General features: G+C 61.2%; 1 protein-coding gene across 4 annotated transcripts; it reads right to left on the bottom strand.

The window, feature by feature from the left end:
- Positions 1-4,999: 4,999 nt before the first annotated feature.
- SLC38A3 (solute carrier family 38 member 3) lies at positions 5,000-19,484 on the bottom strand. 4 transcript variants are annotated; one of them, XM_081159810.1, is made up of 17 exons: positions 19,382-19,452; positions 11,952-12,017; positions 11,718-11,867; positions 11,541-11,622; positions 11,261-11,376; positions 10,650-10,723; positions 10,475-10,567; positions 10,292-10,373; positions 9,172-9,254; positions 9,015-9,073; positions 8,701-8,865; positions 8,536-8,615; positions 8,187-8,287; positions 7,927-8,051; positions 7,700-7,844; positions 6,513-6,616; positions 5,000-6,425 (listed from the first exon to the last, which is right to left on the bottom strand). In XM_081159810.1, the coding sequence occupies exons 3-17, from the start codon at positions 11,816-11,818 to the stop codon at positions 6,321-6,323; spliced, it is 1,515 nt and encodes a 504-aa protein (XP_081015936.1). In that variant the 5' UTR covers positions 11,819-11,867; positions 11,952-12,017; positions 19,382-19,452; the 3' UTR covers positions 5,000-6,320. The 4 variants fall into 4 exon arrangements, with proteins under 4 accessions (XP_081015936.1, XP_081015935.1, XP_081015934.1 ...); XM_081159809.1 differs by lacking the exon at positions 11,952-12,017 and having other exon boundaries at positions 19,382-19,484; XM_081159808.1 differs by having other exon boundaries at positions 7,927-8,287.
- Positions 19,485-21,165: the final 1,681 nt, after the last annotated feature.

The raw sequence follows: 21,165 nt of genomic DNA, 5'->3' as shown, positions 1-21,165 counted from the left end.
GTAGTGCAGAAGGTGAGAGTAACGGAGTGAAGCCTATGGAGATGGGGCTGCTCATGTCCCCTAGAAGGGAGTTCCGGGGGTGGGGGTGGGCACCTATAATTGGGCTGAGCTTGTTTCCTCCAGCAGGTTTAGGCTGGCTGGGCCCCTTTCAGTCGAACCCACAGGCTTGGCCTCTCCTCCAAATGGACATTGCTCAAGCATTTAAAGGAAATCAGTCTAAAGGGGTTCTCTTGTCTGGCTCTGGGGCTGAGAGTCAATCCATGAACCAGGAGGTGAAGATTCCACTGCCGGTCAGGGCCCATGCCCACGCTGCCCATGCCCACGCTGCCCATGCCCACGCTGCCCATGCCCATGCCCACGCTGCGGGCTTGACCCCCCCCGGGGAGCGAGCAGGAGGCAGCCCATCAAGGGCTCTCGTCATTGACCTTTCTCTCTCCTTCTCCCTTCCTCTGAAATCAATAAAAACATATATTTTTTTAAAAAGCAGGATACTGTATTGCATATTTGTAAACTGTAAGACAAACTTAAAAACTGTCATCAGGAGAAAAAAGTAAAAAGTAATAAAAGGGGTTCTCTCGGCTCCCATACCCGCTTCCCAACCTTTGTGGCCTCTCCACCTCCCCAGGGGAGTTCCCTGCCCGCTTCTGCATCGCTAGGAACCCTTCCTATCCCTGCCTGGCCCGCGTCGGGCTCCCCGGGTACCCCAAGGCTGTATTTCACCAGGGAAAAGGCCAGGAGGTTCGGGCGTAGAGCAGGGGGTGCGCAGGGTGCAGCCTCGCAGGCCCGTGCCCCCGCCCTCGGCCTCCCGCCCCCGCCCCGGGACCCCACAGCCACGCCTGCCCTCGGCGCCGGGCCACCGCGGCTCCTCGCACTCCCGCCTCCCCGAGTCCTGACGCACACACCCCGCCCCAGCCGGGCTCCCCGCAAGGCGGCCTGCGGGCCGGGAGGGGCGGCCGGAAGCGGCCTGGGGGCGCTGCCCCGCCTCTTCCGGGGCCTCTCTAGGCCGCCGGCTGGATTTCGGTGGCCGCCAGCGACCAGGCGAGGCCTCGCGGGGCGACGGCGCCCCCTGGCGGGCCTGGGGCGCAGCGCGGGAGCAGAGGCCGGTCCAGCAGCTCACCTCTCCGCAGCCACCTCCTCGCTCGCGATCCCGCACCCCCTTCGGGCTTCGCTCCCGTCTCGTTCGTCCGTGTCCGCCGATCTGCCACTTGGGGGCCCAGGAGGCTCTCCCGGCACTGGGCGTCCTCGGTGATGCCCCAGCGCCCTCTCCCTGTTCTGGCCCCAGGCCCCTGGGCCACCCTCAGCCACCTTCAGCCCGCCCCGTGGCGCCGCCTCTCTGCTGCTTCTGGTCTAAGCATCCCCACGCCCCCCCTTCCAGGACGATCTCTCGCCTCCATCTCCCCAAATGAACAGCGTCGACTCGGCGCTGACTTGGGTGGCAATCACGGTGGGCACTTCCCCGCTTCCTGAGGGTCAGGCGGCTCCGTGCCCGTCGCCTGCCTGCGCCCAGCTAAGGGCCGGTGCACAGTGGGGGCTCCGGTGCCCGGCTGAGTTTCGCCCCAAAGACGTGGGCAGGGTAAGAAGGAGAGCTGATTAATACTTGCAGGGGCTCTCAGAGCACCGTCAGGATTGGGTCTGGGAATCCCTCCAAGGTCAGGGGACCGGGAAGGGCCGGGGCCTGGCTCACCGAGGACACTGACAATTGTGAGGCGGGCAGCTCCGCACTCAGCTGCACAGGATGCCCCTGGAGGACGGCCCTGCCCCTCTCTGGCGACTTCTCCAGCCCCGCCCGACACCTCCTGCCTGCCCCCTTCCCTACCGCCAGCCGGGAGGCCCTCCTGGACTGCCTCGGAGCCTCGGGGCGGGCGCCGACCAGCCCAGCTGGGGGCCGGGGCGGCGTGTCGGGTGGGTCACGGCGCAGGACGGACTCTGGCCGCTGACCGCCAGGGGGCAGCAGAGGCCGCCTCTGCCGATCTTGGGGAATTAGGTCGCCGTCTAATTCTGTCAAAGTCCCACTGTGAGTGGCAGCGCAGGCAGGTTTGCAGCCTTGTGTGGTTCTGAAAGCAGTTTTCTTCCAGATTTTTTTCTTCCCAGGGCTACTCTTTCTAAGTAACTTTCAGTCCATTGTAACTGTTCCAAGTTGTTTGACAGTTAGTTGCTGTATGGCTTTAAATTGAGGTCAAGGCCAATATCTGACGATTCTCCGGGTCCCTCCATATGCTCCTTGATGTCCCTGGCTGCATCTTGGACCCAAGATGTTCCTAGCCACCAGCACTTGGCCATCCTGCACACTCCCCGACGCCAACTGTCCAACTGCCATCTACTGTCTCCAGCTCAGCTCCTCCAGGGCCCTGGCCCAGAAGTCCTTCACTTACCTCCAACCCGCCGTCCTCCCAGCCCCCTCCAGTCTCTTACTCTCCTTACCTTCTTCCCAGTCTTCCTAAAGGCCCCTGTGGGCCCTGCGCCCTCACTTCACACACGTTTTCTACACTCGGCCTTTCCAGTTCCTACCTCTCTCTCCTCAACCAGTCAGTCGGGCTTGTCCTCTCTTCACAGAACAGCCCTGGTCAAGGTCCTCAGCAGCCTCAGCAGCCCCCACCGCCCCGGGCACCTGATGCTGGCCTGGCTCCCGGTGCCCACATTCTCCTGGGGTTCCTCCCACCTCCTGACCACTCCCGCTCGGCCCCTTGATGGTTCCGCCTCATCTCTCCCACCACCTAACAGGAATGTTCCAGCGCTCAGTCCTGACTGCTGCCGTCCTCTGTCCAAACTCACCTCCCCCATGTCACCCAGGCCCCTGGCTTTAAGTACCACCCACTCCCTCTGCCTCCCAGATCCAAAGCTCCAGCGCTGGCTACTCTACTGAGCTCGGGTCACACACTCGGCAGTCAACTGGGCATCTCTACTTTGACGTCCAGTTAGTGTTTTAAACATTTCATTGGCAAAACTGATCTCCCTTCCAGCCTGTTCCTCCCCCAGCCTCTGTCAGTGGCAGCTCAGTCCCTAGATGGGCTTGGGGTCACCCTTGACTTGTCTCTGTCCCTCCCCTTACCCAAACCATCAGGAAACCCTGCCACCTCTACCTTCAGGACAAGCCCGGCGTCTCTCCCTAGGCTGAGCCCCTCGACATGTCTGCCTGACTACTGCAGTAGCCCTGTGTCAGGGTCACCCTTGGCTCCCCAACCCCCACCCGGAGTCTAGTCTCAGTGCAGCAGCCAAAATAATCAATTTGAAACTTAGAGTCGCTATTGAGTCGGTTCCTGCCCCTCCTGTGTTCAGGACCCTGCAGGGCTCTTATCTTTCCCAGAGAAGAATCCAAAGTTCTCATGGTGGCTGCAAGGGCTTTGCACAGGCTGATCCCTCTGGCTGGGACGGTTCCCTGCAGTCATCCGCATGGCTTCCTCCCTTTCCAAACCTCTCATCACAGGTTTTTTTCTCAGCGAGGCCCAGCCTGAACCACCTCCAGGCCCTGTTTCCACTGCCCTTACCTTGCCATTTTCACTCTCTACAGTACTAGGCATCTTCCAACAAATGATATAACTTACTGATTCTGTTTCATGTTTCCAGTCTGAACCCAGTGCCCCACCCAGAACGTAAGCTCAAGGAAGGCGGGGTCTTCACCCTCGCTGCCGGGTGCAGAGGTGCTGGAAGAGGGCCTGGCACAGGGGGAACCTTAATGACAACGCGCTGGGTGAATGAATGGATCTCTCCTCCGCTGGTAGGCGACTGTGTGCTGTGCACACAGGTGAGTGCGGAGGGGGCAGGGGAAACACGGCCCAGGCTTTGGTGCCTTTTCCTGATCTATATTTACTTACTTTTCCATACAAGTGGCCATAAGAAAAGTGGTGAAAAGAAATACAGGAGACTTTGGGGCTGGGCTTTCTGGCTGTTCTATCTTGTTAATATTCCAAGCAGAACAAGTGGGGGGTTTTGGTGTTTTTTGTTCTGTTTTGTTTTTTTAAGAGAAGTATTTTTAAAAGCAAAAAAGAAGAAAAAAGACCTGGGAAATTCTTCAGAACATACAAAAATGCTTAAAGATGACCAAGGGCCTGCAGACCTGTCCTCAGGGAGGCCCAGTGTCTGGGGCTTGACCGCTCAGGGTGAAGGTTATTCATTTTCGGTCCTGTGGACGCTTGGTTTTGGCTATAATGTGGAGGCCGCCCTGCCTGCTGCCTTCCCCCGGCACCTGCTGCCCACTGGCCAGGCTGGACGAGACCTTGCTGGGCAAGTAGAGATGGCTGGCCTCCCAGGGCCAGGGCCCTTCCTCCACCCCGCTGTGTGTGGCAGGGATGGTGGAGGACAGCTGGGGAGCTACCGTCGGCGCGTCCCCCTGCTCTGCGAGGCCTGCTGCTGCTCTGGCCTGCAGCCTTCTTTGGATGGAGGGAGTGTGAGAAAAGATCCAGGGGCTGTCTGCAGGACGCACCCTGCCCTGAACTGCTTCCCACTGCCCAGGAGCCCATGGTCCGAGGCAGGGCTATAGCCTCATCTGATGGGGAGGAAGCAGAGACCCCGAGGGCAGCCCTCACGCCAGGGCACTCTGGGCTGCAGCCACCTCCAGGCAGGTGTCCAGCTCTGTTCTGGGGCCACAGGCCTCCTGGTGAGTCCCCAGGCTGGACCAGGCACCAGCGGCTGATGGGAATGAGCTCAGGAAGCCCCCTCTGTCCGGCTGGCAATGCCATGGGTCCAGCAGCCATCAGCTTCAGGAAGTTCTTTCTTCAGGGGTTTCCCATGCTGGCAGCCGCCTTACCAGTTCAAACTGGATTTTTCCTGCTGCTCTTTCCTCAGCGGCCTAGCTGGGCACAGGGTCTCTCCTAATGAGGGTTTGGTGCCAAGACCTGGGCAGCTCCATCCCGCTGGGTCCCAGCTGGTTCAGGCCTGCCCCGGGCAATGGGCAGCCTCCCAGCCCCACCCGGGGCCAGGGCACCTGGGGCTGCCCTTGCGTCCTTGCAGTCTGTGCCCCACCTTGGGTGCCCCCACTCAAAGCTCAGGCCCTACACACGGGACTCACTACCCCACCTTTATTCACCATGGGTTTTACTATTAATACAAAGACCAGCCTGACAGGGCACAGGGCCCTGCACTTTTGTTTCCAGATTCAAGGCATTGATGAGGGCTGACAAGGCAGCCTGGGAGGGCAGGGGGCCCTTCTGCACGGCTTCCGAGCTGCCCCCAGCTCAGACCCTCTCTGAAGCTGCTGGAGATGCACCTCACGTTGCCTCCTTCCGGAGGCCTCTCTCTGTCCCATTTCCTGGGGCCTCATTAATTCTTCCCCACCTCACCCCTGAGAAAGCAGGTCTGTGCTGAGCCTGGCCTGGGCCCAGAGCAGGGTCTGAGCACGCACACCACTGGTTGGTTTGGGAGGCAGGGGGCAGAGTGGGGTAGGGGACTCGCCTGTCCCTGCCCTCATCCAGGGAAGAAGCAGGAGGGCACTCTATCACCACCCAGGTCCCAGTTCTCACTCCATTTTCCAGGAACCCAGGGAACATGGAGACCAAGAATATAAAACACAGCTGGTCTTATGTATAATATTTATAAAAGGGGGCTGCCAGGCAGTCTCTCCACCCTGTCCCAGGCTGGCCCCTGGGGTCGTAGGCTCCCAGAGGCAGAGACATTCTGGGCCCCAGCCTCTCTCTTCTCCCAGCCATGGAATGTGAGTTACAGCCCAGGCTCGGGGTGGGGGGAGTCCCAGCCTCCCCAGGACTGGTGAAGGTGCATGGCAGGGGTCCCTTGGGGGTATCCACACCAACTTCACCCTCAAAATAGCCTGCTGGCTCCACGTATAGGGTGGGGGTCTGCTCCTGGTGGAGGGGATGGGAGAAGGGGGCAAGAGTATTCAAGGACCTGAGCCCAAGTGCCTGCGAGGGGCCTAGGGAACAGAAAGAGGGAAGGCAAGGGGGCTGAGGGAGCTGGGGCCTCAGGGCGCAGACGGTGGCCCAGCAGCAAAGTGGGGAGATGGCTGCAGGCCTGGGTTCCAGCTCTGCCTGCCCCCACAGGCTCTGTGGGCTCAGCATATGCCTCTGTGCAAGGAGGAGACCGGGCTTGGGGGAGATCTGGAGCAACAGGAGGGGAGCAGGGGTACATCCCCACTCTGCTCCCAGCTCAAGAAGGCCCTGCAGCCCAGAAGCCCAGCAGGGTAGCGGCCCAAGGGCCTTGGTCCTGGCTCTTTTTAAAGAAACCTTCCACAGAAGACGTGGGGCAGGGCCAAATGCCATTGTGTTAACCATGCCTTTCTCCTGCCCCCTGACTGGCCACTGGGTGCGAGCTGGGGCTCAGGATTCTGGGCAGGGGCACTGGGAGGAGTAGACAGAGCAGGACAGGTTGTCCTAGTGGCTCCCTCCATGCCGGCTGGTCCCTGAGACCCAGTCAATGATGATGAAGCTCAAGCTCATGGTCATCATCAAGAAGCCAAGTGCAGCGAAACAAAGGGCCTGTGGGGTCAGAAGTCAGGGTCAGGACGGAGGTCAGAGCAGCCCCCTCAGCTTCATCCCGGCCCACCGACCTCCAGGCCCCCGCACCAGGATTTTGGGGGAGGACTTCGCGGGCTCCTTCTCGGCGGGCACGATGCGGAAGTAGAAGATGGCAGGAAAGATGAAGATGAGGCACGGGGCAGACGTGGCACCTGTGGAAACAAGGCATGGCCGCCGAGTGCTCGTGGCCCCCTGTTGGCTAAGTTTCGGGGGTGGACCAGTGAGATCAAACGTCCCTTGTTGGGGGGACTTCACTTGAAAGCTCTGCAGGATTCTAGGGAACCCCCCAGCCCCTCCCCTGTTCTCTGCCCAATGGGGTGGGAGGCTAGTGCCACTGGTGTCAGAAGAATCGGTCAGTGAATGACTAGCAAAGAGGAAAGGCAAGTGACGCGCTGGAGACGGAGACTTGAGGATATTGGGTTCCTGGATATAGCTGTTCCTGAAGGCTGTTCTGTTACTTGAGCCAAAACATTCCCTCTGCTTAATTCATTTTGAGTTGAATTTGGGATATAAACCACCAAGAGTCCTGTCTGTGATATCCCTGGTACTCAGCCCAGGCCTGTGTGTCGGTCCTCACAGAATTGGGTTAGGGAGTTAATCTCCTGAGTTGGGTGACCCTAAAGATGTCTCAGAATTGCTGATATTCCAGCTCTGAGCCCCAACTGGTCTGGGACGTGGGTAGAGTACCATGGTCCTGGGGCTGAATCCTGGCTCCCCACTTACCAGCTGCCTGGCTCTGCCACTCCCTTAATCCCTCTGAACTTCCGTTTCCTCATATGCAAAATGAGGACAAGACCCAGTGACAAGACCCTGCGTTGTGGAGGCCTTGGCTCCCCTGTGTGCCCCAGTGAGGGGAACTGCTTCAGTGGTTCTGAGCCCTCAAAAGGCGTTAGAACAGCCTTAAGTTCAAAACCTCAGATGGGAGGCCATGCTGTGCACATGGCCAGCAGCCATCACTCTAAGGTAGGGTGTGAGGCCCTGGCCGGGTGGCTCAGCTGGTTAGAGCATCACCCTGATACACCAAGGTTGCAGGTTCGATCCCCGGTCAGGGCAAATACAAGAATCAACCAGTGAGTGCAGCAGTAAGTGGAACAACAAACTTCCTCTCTCTCTTTCTCTAAAATCAATCAATAAAATTTTTAAGTAAATAAATGTAGAGTGTGAGCTCAGGAATCTGCTAGGATTTGCAGAAGAGAAATTCTCCTGGGCAACACCCAGCAGGGCCAGACCCTCACCGATGATCCCGAAGATGCCCAGGATGTTGGGGGCGAAGATGACCAGCAGGTTGATGCACGTGAGCAGGCCAATGGCGATGACGGCGTGCCGCAGCCAGCTGAACTCCTGGTTCTGGAACAGCATCTGCTGGATGGCTCGGCGCACCTGGGCGGGGGAGTCACCGACCTGTCAGCCCCTCAGCCCCCCCCACTGGCGCAACCACCCAGCCACCTGCCCACAGGCTCACCGGAAACAGAACGATGGGCACCGTGAGTGTGACCGCGGTCAGCACGGCCACGCGCACGCACAAGATCAGCACGTCGAACGGGTCCACCTTGCTGTAGGTGTGCAGCAGCTCCGACTCCACGCCGTCTGTGGAGGCAGGGGGTCCGCGGGCTGCCCAGGCAGGGCTGGGACCCGGCCCGGCCCACCCGACCCCGGGGACGGCAAGCGCCCTGCCTCCCAGCTGGCCTCTGCCTGCCCCGCCCCTCACCAGCCCCGACGTACCGTAGAAGGTGAGGTAGCCGAACAGGGCGGCCAGGAAGTACATGACATACATGACGGCGATGGACAGGTTGGAGATGTGCTGCATCTTCCTCTTGGAGGGGCTGCGGGGATGGGGCGGGCTTGGTGCCAAGCTGGGCCACGCTGGGAGGCCCCCAGGCTCCCCCAGGCCTCTCTGGCATCACATTTGTCATGTGCACAAGGAGGCCTCATTCTTACCCCAGTCATCACCCACAGCAGCCACAGGGATCTCTGAGAAAATGACTTGGCTGGGGTCTCACCCCCCTTGCAGGGCCACATCCACCCTCGCCCCTGCCCAACCTGCTGCCCCCTCTCCCGGCCAGGAACCTACTCCTTGAGCTCTGTATAGATGGGCAGCACCTCCGGGTGGCAGACGAAGGCGAAGGCCATGATAGGGATGGTGTATGCCGTCTGGGGGAACACAGAGAGTGTCAGCGCAGTCCCCACACTCCCCCCCCCTCCCGGGCCCGGGCCCCCACCCTGGGCCTGTCAGAACCTGTATGTTGAGTGTGAAGTAGTTTGAGGTGCAGGAATCTGGGGCGACGGTCTCCCCCAGGAGCGGTGTCTCCTCCTCCATGACCTCCGCAAGGCTGAGGTTGCTTGTGATGTTGGCAAAGTTGGAAGGCAGTGGGCAGGGCACCTGGAACTTTTTGTAGATGACCTGGTGGGGGTGAGGCAGAGAGTATCAGGGCCTGGCTAGGCTGCCCAGAAGTCACTCTGATCTAGACCAGGACTGGGGGAGCTGCCTTCTGACAGAGGAGCCCCTAGGAGCCCTGCCACCTCCCCTGACCAGCATGGAGGGTGACTCACAGCAACTAGGAAGAATACCATGCAGCTGAGCGAGAAGCCGCTGGAGTAACCCAGGTAGCCTGCAAAGTTAGGGAAGGACGGGCTGTGAGACTGGGGAGTCCCCTCTGGTCCATCCTTCCAACATCCCCTTCCAAGGCCCTGGCCCTGTCACACTCACCAAGCTGCCGCATCAATGCCAGGGGCAGAATGATGGTGACAGAGACCAGAATCACCAGGTAGTTCCCATTCATGTACCAGTCCCTGCAGGACGGGAGTGGGGAGCTGAGATCAGAGCCCACACAGCCTCCACCCCCAGTCAGGGCCACCAGTGGCGCCACTGAGTGACCTCCATAGAATATGGGTCCACAGCTCTGAGTCTCCCTGTCCCCATCTGCACAATCGGCAGGCTCCCAGCACCCGCCTGGGTCAGGCGAGGGCTGAGGCACTGGGCTCCTGCTTGGTAACCATTCCGGTCAGTCCCTGCTGTGGTTTTACTCAGGACACATGGGTCTGGGTCCAGCTTCCACAGGGAATGACCCCAAAGGGCCCAGGGAGGGGGGTGGACTGAAAGAACCTGGCTCTGGGGGGTGGGGCATTTTCCACGGGGGTCTCGGGGACTTGCCAACAGCCTGTGCCCCTTTCGGTCCCTCCTGGCAGCTGCATCCTGCATCATCCTGCCCCTTCCCAATGGACATGGGTTGCAGGGAACTAAAGGGATAAAGGACCGACCATCCTTCAAGGACAAGCCTGAAGGCCAACTCCTCGGGAAAGGCTCCCAAGGAGGGGGTTTCTGGCTGTTTCCCTCCCCCCAGAGCTGCTCTCAGCCTCACAGCCCCTCTGCCCGCCTGGGCCGTGTTGCCAAGGGCAGGGCCTGCTGTCTTCTCTGCCCCACTCACAAATGTCAGGGATGCCATCAGGGCTGCTAAACTGATGATGGGGAACTGGGACAGCCTGGGCTTAATTTCTTGGTGGGGGGGCTCACACCCAAGCCACAGTCAGGAATAGCAGGGGCTTAGAGCTAAGCCCTCGGCCCTCGGGTCCCCCCTGCTCACAGGCTTGGCCAGGGCCAGGCGGGCTGTTTCCTCGCCCCTCCCACGTGGCTCTCCTGGGGTTCCCCTAGGTGCTTCATACACGGGGTGGACTGAATGTCAGCCCTGCTGGCAGCTCTCTGCCCAGCACCAGCCACTCATAGGGTCTCTCCCACTAGCCCAACCTGGGTTCCCAGGGCCAGGGTGGGACAGGGGGGGTAGACCAGGGCCTCCCACCCTCACCCAGCCCCGCCCCACCCTGGGGCTCACGAAGTTTTCTCCTCCAGGTTCAGGAAGGTCTGGATGACAAGGGGCAGCTCGGACTTGATGATGTACAGGTAGCTGGACATGGCTGGGGGGAGAGGGGTGGGCAGGCGCTGGGGTCAGTCCAACCGGCTGTCCTCAGACCGCCCCCCGCCCGCTGTCTGCCTGTGTCCGCCCGCCGGGCCGCACCTCCGATGTTCTGCAGCGTGATGGCCAGAGCCGCCGCCAGCTTTCCCGGGGTCCCAAAGGCCCGGTAGCCCAGCTGCTCGTAGGCACGGATCCCTGTGGGCACCGGGAGTCAGGACACGCAGGCGCGCTCCTCCCAGGCTGCCCCTCCCTTGCTACAGGCTGGTCTGAAGCTCACCCACGATCCCCGAGGACTTGAGCAGCAGGTGGATGGAGTAGCTGGAGAGCAGGGCTACGGCCGTCAACAGGAACCTGGGGGGACCGACGAGAAAAGGCCGCTGGCTCCCCTGGCTGGCGGGAGGTGATGCGCCCCGGGAAGCCCGGGCGTGTGGGCTCTGTGACCAGGTGTCTGAACCCCCCACAGGTGTGGATGTTCAGCAGGCACCAGGGGTGGTGAACACCAGCCAGTTTGACCCAGAAGAGGCCCTGTAAGCCCACCTTTCCTCGAGTTCTGGGAACAAACACGTGTTCCACGTGGCTATGGGGCAGAGCTCCCAGGTAAGGACACGTGTCCACACAGGCCTGGCCACTGGGGTTTGTCCGTCACATGTTAATACAGGACAGACAGACCTGATAGGCTGGCCCTGTGCCTTCATCCCGGCGGGTTCCCTGGGAAGTGGTGTATATTTGTCTGGCTGTGGCTGGTTCTTTTAGCCATGGCCTGGGCTGAGTTTAAGTGCCCCCCCACTGCCACCCGGGCCTCGGGACAGGAAACTGGTGGTCCTGGGAGGTCCTGGGTGGTGGCCTGTTAGGTGCTCCATCTGTAGGAGGGTTGCAGGCAGCACTCACAGAAAGAGGACGATGCCCGTGTTAGCCATGGCGTAGGCCAGCCCCAGGATGCCGCTGCCCATGATGGCATTGCTGAGGTTGAACACCGACATCCCGAACGATGTCTTCCCATCAAACTGCAGGGACCAGAGTGGATGGGGAAGGGCAGGGGGTCAGCAGGCCTGGAAGGCATCCCAGCAACCCCGCCCTGCCTCTCAGCTTCCCATCAGCGCCCTACAACGCCTTCTAACTTCACCCCTGCCCCCAGACGTGCCCGAGCCCCTCCGCTGCCCCGGCTCACGTCGGTGAAGTGTGGCTCCTTGCTCGGGCTTTTCTGTAGGAAACCCTCGCCCTCAACACAGCTTCGTCGGGGGCCCTCGACCCTGCAGGCACAGGCCAGGGTAGGCAGCTCAGCTCCAGCCCTTTGCTCTGCACCCTGCCCTGCCCTGAGACATCACTGGGTCCTTCCTTTGCTCACCTCTCATTGCCTGCGCTGGGGGTGCTGGCTGGGTGGAGTCCTCCCGAGTGTTTGCCGTTGGGCACCAGCTCTACCATCTCCGTCTGCAGAGGTGCTTCCATGGCTCAGGGAACACAGGAGCCTAGTTCTCACACCGACACACTCAGGAGTCTGCAGAGTGAATGGTCCTTAGATTATTCCCCACTCCTGGGCCCATGGCCCAGCCTCCCAGAGGAAGTGTCAGCCGCAGCACACCTTCCAGAGGGTCACTGGGGACATATGTGTGCAGGCTGATCTGTCTGTGGCCTCCCTGGAATCTGCCTGTGGGAGAGGAAAGCTTGGACACCGGAGGTCTCCAGGACATCCTGAGGGGCACCTCAGCAAGTATACACACACACACACACACACACACACACACACACCCCACACCAGCCCAGGCAAGTCCTTCAGGCCTCAGTTTCCCCATCTGTGAAGGGAGGGTCAGTTGGATGACCTAAGTTCAGAGCCCAGTGGCGCCAGGACCCTGGGATGCTGAGTCCCAGGCGTCCAGGTCCCACTCTGGTTGTGGGCCCTGGACTGACTCCCCTTCTCCGAGGTTAATACTGGGAGACGGTTTCCTGTGCGGGATCTGTGTGCCAGGGGCCTCCTAGCCAACCTAGAATGGCACAGCCCGACGGCTGGAGGCCTGGAGAAAGGGTGAGGGCTGTGGGCCCTGTTCCCAGCCACCCGGCGGGCACTGCTGGCAGCCAGAACAAAGGCCCCTCTGTGGGCTCAGAGCTGGCGCTGGGAACGGCAGGCGCAGAGGCTACCCCCTCGGAGCCAGGAGGCCTGAGGCAGTGCTGGGTGGCGGGACACCTGGGCCCTGCTTGCCTGGCTGCAAAGGGCCCTCAGGGGGCCTTCCAGGAAATAGGTGCCCCAGGGCCCAGTTCTCTGAGCCACACAGGCCTCACCCTCCACACAGCCCTGGCCTGAGGGCCATGTTTTCCTTCAAGACTCTCTTTTCCTGCTAGGGAACCCCCCCACCCTTAGGTGCCCATCTCCTGGTCTTCAAACAGAGTCCCCATTTGCTTGAGCCCCAGGCCAGGAGCTCAGGGCCTTGGCCAGCTGCCGAGGGGCCTGGACCACTGGATCAGCCCCCCTTTCCTGCTCTTAGGGTGTGGCCCTGCTGGGTCTCATAGGAACCCTGCTCTCCATCCCCCAACCCTGCTCACTGCCCAGAGAACTCCTTGGTTGGCCCCTCTCCCATCACTGGGGATGAGAACCACCCACCCACCTTATGACCAGAAGATACCTGGGCATAGTCCCCTCAGGATCTATAAGGACATTCTGATGGCCAGCCGAGCCAGCACGAGAGCTGAGGCCAGAGTGGTGACCAAGGAGTGGATGGCACTGCCAAGCAGGTCAGCCAGAGCCTAGTCTTGACGCCACGGCACCCCCTCTGCTTGGGAACCCTGAACCCTGCCCTGAATCCTCTCTCCTTACTCCAGATCCTGCTGGTCCAGTCTGCTCTTGAACCTGGAGCACAAGGAATCTCAAACTTAGCACTCAGGACTATGGGTGGGTAGGGGAGGCTAGGAGCAGGCCTCCGGCCTCAGGCCCCTGGTCCTGGAGGCAGCAGCCACACAGAGCTGACCAGAAGACCACCTGCCTTTGCTCCAGGCTGGAGTTCAGACCCCAGGCGTGTCGATCCTGGGGACCTCGCACCTGGCACCCTTGAACCCCCTCAATCTGCCTCTCCTCCCTCTGATGCTGCAGCCGGGACCCTTCTCTCCTCCAGCCCCGCCCGCTCAGGATCATGATCAGTGGATATCTCTTCTCACACCCTCCCTCTTCCCCTGGACCAGAGTCCCTTAGGTCAGGGACTCTGCCCCAAGCCCCAAGCCCCACCATCGGCGCCCCTCCAAGATCTGTGCTGGGTGTGGAGGTACCAACAATTGGTCCCCTGAGTCACTCCAGAGTGCCCCCTGGCTCTCAGCTGGGGTTGCCCTTGCAGGGCCTCCCGTCCTGGGCAGGCTTTGACAGGCCCTCGGAGTGTGCTGAGTCAGCAGCCTAGACAAAGCACCCTTCTCTGCCTTAATATCCTTCCCTAGCAGCCGGGCACTGCCTCCAGGGAGACCACAGCCATGGCATGGTCATGGCCAAAGTGCCCGAGGTCCTGGCTCCAGGTTCCCCATCCCCCAGCAGGACCTAAGCTGAGACTTTCAGGGCCTATTACTCATAACCAGTCACTGCTGGTTTTCGGCTGGCCTGAGACCTCAGCGAGAACATGGATACCCTTCCTCAACTGGGTTCCAGTCTAGGAGTGACAAAACCCTTAAACACACCCCCTCCCATGGCTCGTGCTGCAAACTGAGTGTGAGCCGCATAATGCTGGGACTAAAAAAAACAGGGAGAGTGAGGCATCAAGGAAGGCTTCCTGGAGGAGGAGGTGACGGAGTCAGTTCTGAAATTCCAATGGGAGTAACCAGGGTGTGGAAATAGGAAAGAGTGACCCAAGCAGAGGACACAGCACAGCAAAGGCCCTGAGGTTGGTATGAGGCAGGCTGTGAAGGTGAAATGAAGGTCCCATGGCCATAGACAAGCCCGACAACTTTGAAGGCCAGGGCAAGGCATCTGTACTTCATTCTAGTGCAAGGCTAAGGGCTGGGGATCCAGGATAGAGATGAACACTGGCCTGGCATGTGGACCCCCAGCCATTCCCTGAGCCCATTTTTGACACTCCCATCCCTCACCTCGGGCCTGCCACCTCCCAGGTTTCTTTATGTCAGGGAGTCAGGGTGGACTTAGGGAGATCACCCCTCCCTAAGGCAAGCTGCCAGCAGACCCTAGCCCGCTGTGGGAAAAGCCCAGAGTGGACACTCTAAGTCCAACGCTGACCTGGCCCTGCCTCACTGTGTGACTGTGGCCAGAGTTTTCCCCACTCAAGACCTCAGTGTCTGCCTGTCTTCCAGGAGTCTAGTGAGGTTTGGCCATAGCTGGGGACAGTGAGGAGCCTCCCTGAGGCCTTTGCCCCTGCACATGCCACGGGCTCTCAGAGTCCGGCTCTGGGGTGGGGAAATCGCTGTGACCTTGGGTGGGTCATCAGAATAGCATCTGTCATGGGTGCAGCGTGGGCTCAGACAGTAAATCGATGGCCCAGGCCACTGCCCCAGGGTCTGTTTGTTCTGCTTGGAGATAAGGGGGGGGGGCAAGGAGCCACAGGGACAGAGCGGCAGGTAACGCCCGCCCACACGCATCACGGGGTGCGAATTGGTCAGGCGCACCTTGGCAGGTGCTGAGTTTGGCTAATTAAAGATTCCAAGGCCCAGGAATCCAGGCCATCGTGGGGCTACAGCGTATGTCAGCTGCTGTGGGAAGCACACGTGTCTGCTTCCTTCCCCAAGGACCAGGGACCAGGGACGAAAGTGGGTCTGCAGGAGCGAGCTGGCTACAGGGAGGCATCCACACTGTCTATCCCTCAGTCCTGTGGCCACAAGCCTTGGTGGAGGTGGAGGCCCCACGGAGCTGCTGCTGTGGCCTCTGGGCTTCTTGTGCCTGGGCAGCCCTAACCTCAGCCTGGATCTCAAAGGAGGGGCCTGGCTTGAGGGCCCATTGTGCTTGTTCTTGGGGTCTCAGGGATGAGGGTTGCCCCCAGTTCCAGCTCCCCCATCCTTACCATTTCCCTACCACTACCTTGGCTGAACAAGGTGCCCCTTTCAGCCTGGCACCCCTCTGCCCACCTGCTTCTCCAGGCTTCAAAGGGAAAACAGCCTCCTAAGACAGTCAACAGGGAAACTAGATTCAAAGGACATGTCTGATTTGCCCGTTTTCAAGGCACAGCCACAAGGATTTTGGGAAACTGATTGCTGAGGTCAGGGGTCAAGTAATAGGGTATGTGGGAGGGTATTCAGGACCCGGGAAGGTGTTAAAACACACCCCTGCCCCTGTCCCAGATCCATAACCCCAGATTCTGACCCCAGTAGGCCCAGCTCTCCATCCACTACTCCCTCATTGTCAACAACACTGGGAAGTGGCCAGTGTGTGGCCAACAGCTGGCTGGTGGCACATCCAGGGAAAAGCAGATGACTGAGAACACTGCTGTATTGGCCACACCAGTCCCTCATCCCCTAGCTTCCTGGCCCTGTGTCTGGGGTCCGTGCTTCTGTGTTCTGGGCATCCGGAAGGTGGGGCCGGAATGTGAACTTTCCTGTAACAGGGCATATTTTCTAGACACTCAGTAGATGCCTAGAGCTGGGCCTAGCCGCAGACACCTCGGCCTCCCCTCTACCCAGCCCTGGACCCTACTTGCTCAGGCTGAACCCAGGAGAGGCTGCAGCTGGAACCTCTTGGCTCAAGACTGGACCAGAGCCAGCAGCAGCCCCCTCCCCCTGTTGCCAGCCTGCTGAGAGGGACGTGCAGCCTGAGGCCCAGCTGAGACAAAGGACAGGACATCACATGCCTGTGGCCCCCCAGGGGCAGGGAAGACCCCGAGCCAGCCAGCCCATCCTCCCCCGTGCTGACCCGGAATCCCCTGGAGGCGGCCAAATATTTGGACAGCCGGACTTCTGGCCCCGAAGAAAGCTGGAGCAGGGGCCTGGGGCAGCTCAGGACTTGTCGGAGACCCCAATGGGGGGGCTAAAGGCAAGGTCAGCTTGGAGGAGGGGCTCCATCCAATGTCAAGAAGAAGCAGAGAGAGGCAGAGGGAGGGAAGAGAGAGGCAGGGAGAGAAAACACACACAACACATGTGTCCGCGCACACATACTGGTCCGACAGGGAGTCAGAGAAGTGCGGATGGACAGAGAGGGACACAAACAGAAAAGCACACAGAGGTAGGTCACTAGACTTCAGACAGGGGGAGGGAGACAGACAACTAGAGAAGGCCAACTGGTCAGAGACAGCCAGATGGAGAGAGAGACAGAGACGAGACAGCAAGGGACAACAAGGGACAACCAAGGAAAGACAGAGAGAGCCCCAGGAGGAGCAGGAAGGGGAGAGGGAGCCAGAGGCCTGGGTGAGCCGGCAGCAGACCTAGGTGGCACTGCAGGGATGAGCAGGCAGAGCCCTGGAGGACCCCACAAAAAGGCTGCTACAGCATTTCCAGGTTCCCACAAGGGCAGGCTATGCCCCTATTAGCCAGGTGCACGGACATCCGGAGGGTAAGACTGAGCCCACTAGGGCCACGAGGCCAGGCCCAGCTGGAAAGAACCCTCGTCCAGCACCCGTGGCTTGTCTACCACACAATGGGAAAGATATATGGAGGCGATGGCCGGTTGGAGTGACCCCATCCTTAAGGGCCACGCACGTGTGTAGACGTGCCAGCTGAGAGGCTGTGTACAGGACGTGGCCCGCAGAGCGGAAATTCAAAACCAAGCCACCTCAAGCTGCTGGCCGGAAAGCCCCTCCTGCCCCAGCAGCTGGGCCTTCCCTTTGGCCTTCAGAAGCCCCGCCTGGTCCTCTAGGGCACTCCACCTACCCGCACTTGTCTTCCTATCCAGAGTCAAAGGCCAGCCCTCCACTCGCCAGCACATAGTAGGTACTCAGGCAATGTTGTTAAACAAATGAAGTGGGTTCGAGGTCCTTGGCAAGCCCCCAGCCTATCTCACTGGCTCCAAACGGCCACTGGCCCGCCATGTCTGCACTGGAACATCCTCTCTCAATGCCCCTGTCTCACTACAGCAAGGGCTGCACACATCCCAGCTTTCTGTGCACACAGGTGCCGAACTCCCCAAAATAGGTTTCCCCCTCAATCTGAGTGACTGTCCCCATGCCCAGCCCAGACTTTCAGGGTGCACTCAGTTCAGCTCAAAAACCTTCCCTGACCTCACCCAGACACCACGAACCACCTAGCCTGTCCTATTTTGCCTCAGTTTCTCCATTTGCCTGGGACTCTGAGGCTACTTGCTAGAGCAGCAGACACCAGGACAGGAGCAGCCAGCTCTCATGGTCTGGCCACCCGGAGCCCTGGACTGTTTTTTGTTTTTTTGTGTGCTTTGGGCCAAAAGAACCAGTACTGAACAAAGGGGTGGCTTGAGAAGCCAGTGAGGACATGGGTTCTACGCGTCCAGGAAGAATAAAGTTCTGAGACAGGTACCTCCCCCCCAGAGACACAGTCCCCTGCCCCCAATGCTAAGGAGTGAGATTCTCATTCCTGCCCCCAGTCATTCCAGTCCTCTGAGAGATGTGTCAGGCTTGGCCTTTTCCACCCCTGATTCCTCCCACCTTTGGTGCTTCCTACAGGAAGCCTTCCATGCTTGTGCAGAAGCTCTATCTCTTAAAATAGAACTGCCCCCTCTTTGGCTTTCCATGCTGAGAGCCTCTGAGGGACTTGCTTCCTCTCCAGAAGGAACTGAGCCCCCAGCCAGGCTGCTACTGAAAGGGAAAGGGAAGGGGTAGGTCCAAAGGCCTCTTCCAGGGACAGAACAGTGGCCCAAGCAGTCATGGAAGGAAGGACAGGACTGGCAGGCTGAAGGAAGGATGGGCCTGGGTGAGGACCTTTGACTTAGTGGCCCTCAGACCTGTGCTAGAGCCTGTACCTGGGCTCAGGGCTCAGGGCTCAGGGCTCAGGCTCAGGCTCGGGCTCAGGGCTCAGGGCTCAGGCTCGGGCTCGGGCTCAGGGCTCAGGGCTCAGGGCTCAGGGCTCAGGCTCAGGCTCAGGGCTCAGGGCTCAGGGCTCAGGCTCGGGCTCGGGCTCGGGCTCAGGGCTCAGGGCTCAGGCTCGGGCTCGGGCTCAGGGCTCAGGGCTCGGGCTCGGGCTCGGGCTCGGGCTCGGGCTCAGGGCTCAGGGCTCAGGGCTCAGGGCTCGGGCTCGGGCTCGGGCTCAGGGCTCAGGGCTCGGGCTCGGGCTCGGGCTCAGGGCTCAGGGCTCAGGGCTCAGGGCTCAGGCTCGGGCTCGGGCTCAGGGCTCAGGGCTCAGGGCTCAGGGCTCAGGGCTCAGGCTCGGGCTCGGGCTCGGGCTCAGGGCTCAGGGCTCAGGGCTCAGGGCTCAGGGCTCAGGGCTCAGGTCGGTGCTGGAGGGGAGGGATCACCACAGGCCCGGTCCCCGCCTCCCCTCCCCGGGTGTAAACAAACGCACGAGCTGTGGCGCTCCCTCCAAGCCCTGCCTCGCACCCGGCGGAGAGTAGCGCACACGAGCCCCGTCCTCAAATTTGCGACCCACAAGCGCCCGGTGCCCGCCGCGCCCCTCGGCCCGGTTGCAAATGGCACGGGCTCTGGGACCAGCATGTGCCCCGCGGCTCCTCAGGCAGCCTGGCCCGATCTGCCCTCAAATCCCTGCCCAGCGCAGCCGGGATAAATATACCCGGACTTCCTGCACGCCAACCGGGCCGATTTGCCTGCCAGGTGCCCGTCGGGCAGCGCTCCAGGGTCTGCTCGCCGGCCCTCTCCGGCCCCTCCCCACCGGCCGTGCTTCGGGAAGCCCGTCGGCTGTCGCCCACCTCCTGCTGTCCCACCCGGCCCTGCCGAGAGGCCCCGAGGCGCCAGGGTGCCACTCCCGGGACACCTGCTCGAGCTCGGAGCTGAGTCTGACAGGTGGGTCCCCAGACCTGCTTCCCGAGCGCGCGGGCTCTGGTTCCCCGAGGCTGGGGCGCCTGCCCGACGCGGGGCGGCGAGGGGAGCTGCCCAGAGCCTGGCTACGGACCGGAGCGTGGACAGCAGGGCTCGGCCCTCCCGGTGCCCCTGGGCTGGGGGACTGTGCCCCCAGCGGTACCTGGCTTCGCGGGTGGGACGCGAGGTGCTCAGCTGCCGCTGTCCTCTGCTCCGGGCCGAGCGCAGCGCCCGGGGATGAAGGGCGCCGGCCCCGCCCCCGGCCCGCCCCCGCCCCCCGCCCGCCGCCGGCCGGCCAACCCCCGGGGCCCGCGGGAGGAGGGGCTGGTCCCGGAGAGGCGAGGCCCGGCCGCCCGGCACAGGCACGGGGGCAGCCGGAGCGCCAGGGAGCCCCCAGGTACGGAGCAGCTGCTCCCGGAGGGCTCAGTTGAGTCTTGGGGGGGGGGTGCTTCAGTCCAAAGCAGATCCCCCTGAGTGCCCCCTTAACCCTCACCTCCCTGCGCCAGAAGGGGCTCTGCAGCCAAGCGCAGCGCCGGGCAATGCTTAGCGTCAGTGAAGGGGGCTGGAGCGGGGGACTAGGCATCGCCGAGGCTACAAAGTATCTCTCTGCCCGCCTCGCGCTTCCCAGGCGGAGGGGGCGAGCGGGTGAGGAGGGGCTCCCGCACCAGTCCTCTCTTCCCCAGATGTTCCGAAGGGACTGAGGCTGGAACAGATGGGACAGGAGCCGTGAGGACAGGAGGGGAGCCTTGCCTGGGATCTCCCTGGCCACGTCCCCCATTTCTTTATTTCTAAGGAGTAGGAGGCAGCTGTTAGTCTGCCCATGGGAAGTTGGGCCTGGCACTTGGCGCCCTGGGACAAGGGTTTTTGGGGTGGCCCTGTTTTGGGCCAGCGCCTCCCATTCCGCTCCCATCTGCTTCCCACGCAGGACTTTGGTGCCCAGAGGTGGGGCCTAGGTGTTAAGGCCCCCAGGCCCAGCCAGCAGGGAGCTGGGGGAGGCCTTGACCTCAGAGGTGAACTGGGGGGACAGATTCCCAGAGCAGCTGTGTCCCTTGCTTCTCAGTCACAGGCTTTGATCTGATTAATCCCAGGGCCTCTGCTGCTCCCAGCCAAGCTGGATGTCTGTGTCATGTCTGCCCCGTCGAGGGTGCTGGGGGGAGCATCCCTGCAGGACAGGTCTAACCTCTCCGCGGCCCTGTGCTGGGAGTCAGAACTCCCAGAGTCTCTTCCTCTTGACTCACAACATCACCACAGCCAAGCCTTAGTGTACCTCAGTTTCCCTATGTGTCACAGGAAATGGCCCTGTCTTCTCCTGTGGCCTGAGGGGAGAAGCTTCGAGCCAAGGCAGGGGACTCAGCTTTGCCTGGGAGTGCCAGAGGCCTGGGAGAACTACAGAGAAAGGCACTGGGAAGGTGCGCCCCTGAAATCCTCAAACCACCGGAGCTCCCAGCCCCTCTGATGGCTGAGAGATGGAGGGAACTGGCTTTCCCTCCGGATCTGGAGCTGGTGTCATCCCCAGATCAGAGTTTACCTTGGTCATGAGGGACCCCAAGACTCTCACCCTCCAAAGGGGCTTGAGGACACCCCACGGGACAGAGTCAGGCAGGAGAGGTGGTGACCAGGGTCTCAGACCGGCCCCATTGCCCACCTACAGACATCCTGGATGTTCACAGAAGTCATTTGCAAGGGGCTGGGGGCTTTCATTGGCAGCTCATGAGGGGCCAGGCCTGGTTTCAAGGTCGCCCAGCCTTTGGGTGTTGAGGTCCTCAATCCGTAATGGAGGGATCAGGGGCTGGCTGGGCCGGGCTGCTGTGGGAGTCCTGGAGGCGGCTTGATGTGGGGTCCCTGGGCAGGCCAGTTGTGGCCAGGCTGGGGGAGGGGCTGCCTGTTTGTTGATGCTAGGCCTGGGCCCTGGCCAGGGCAAACACAGCTCCGAAGCCTTTCCCGCCA

This window comes from Miniopterus schreibersii, assembly GCF_964146895.1.
Source record: "Miniopterus schreibersii genome assembly, chromosome: 15".
In the NCBI taxonomy this organism is placed as follows: Eukaryota; Metazoa; Chordata; class Mammalia; order Chiroptera; family Miniopteridae; genus Miniopterus; species Miniopterus schreibersii.
This window is presented reverse-complemented; position numbering and strand designations above follow the sequence as displayed.

Coding starts and splice junctions, on each gene's coding strand:
- SLC38A3 (XM_081159807.1), bottom strand. CDS start 11,818: ATGGAAGCACCTCTGCAGACGGAGATGGTAGAGCTGGTGCCCAACGGC. Junction 10,568..10,649: donor CAAGTCCTCGGGGATCGTGG/GTGAGCTTCAGA, acceptor CGGTGCCCACAG/GGATCCGTGCCTACGAGCAG. Junction 10,374..10,474: donor CACGCTGCAGAACATCGGAG/GTGCGGCCCGGC, acceptor CTCTCCCCCCAG/CCATGTCCAGCTACCTGTAC.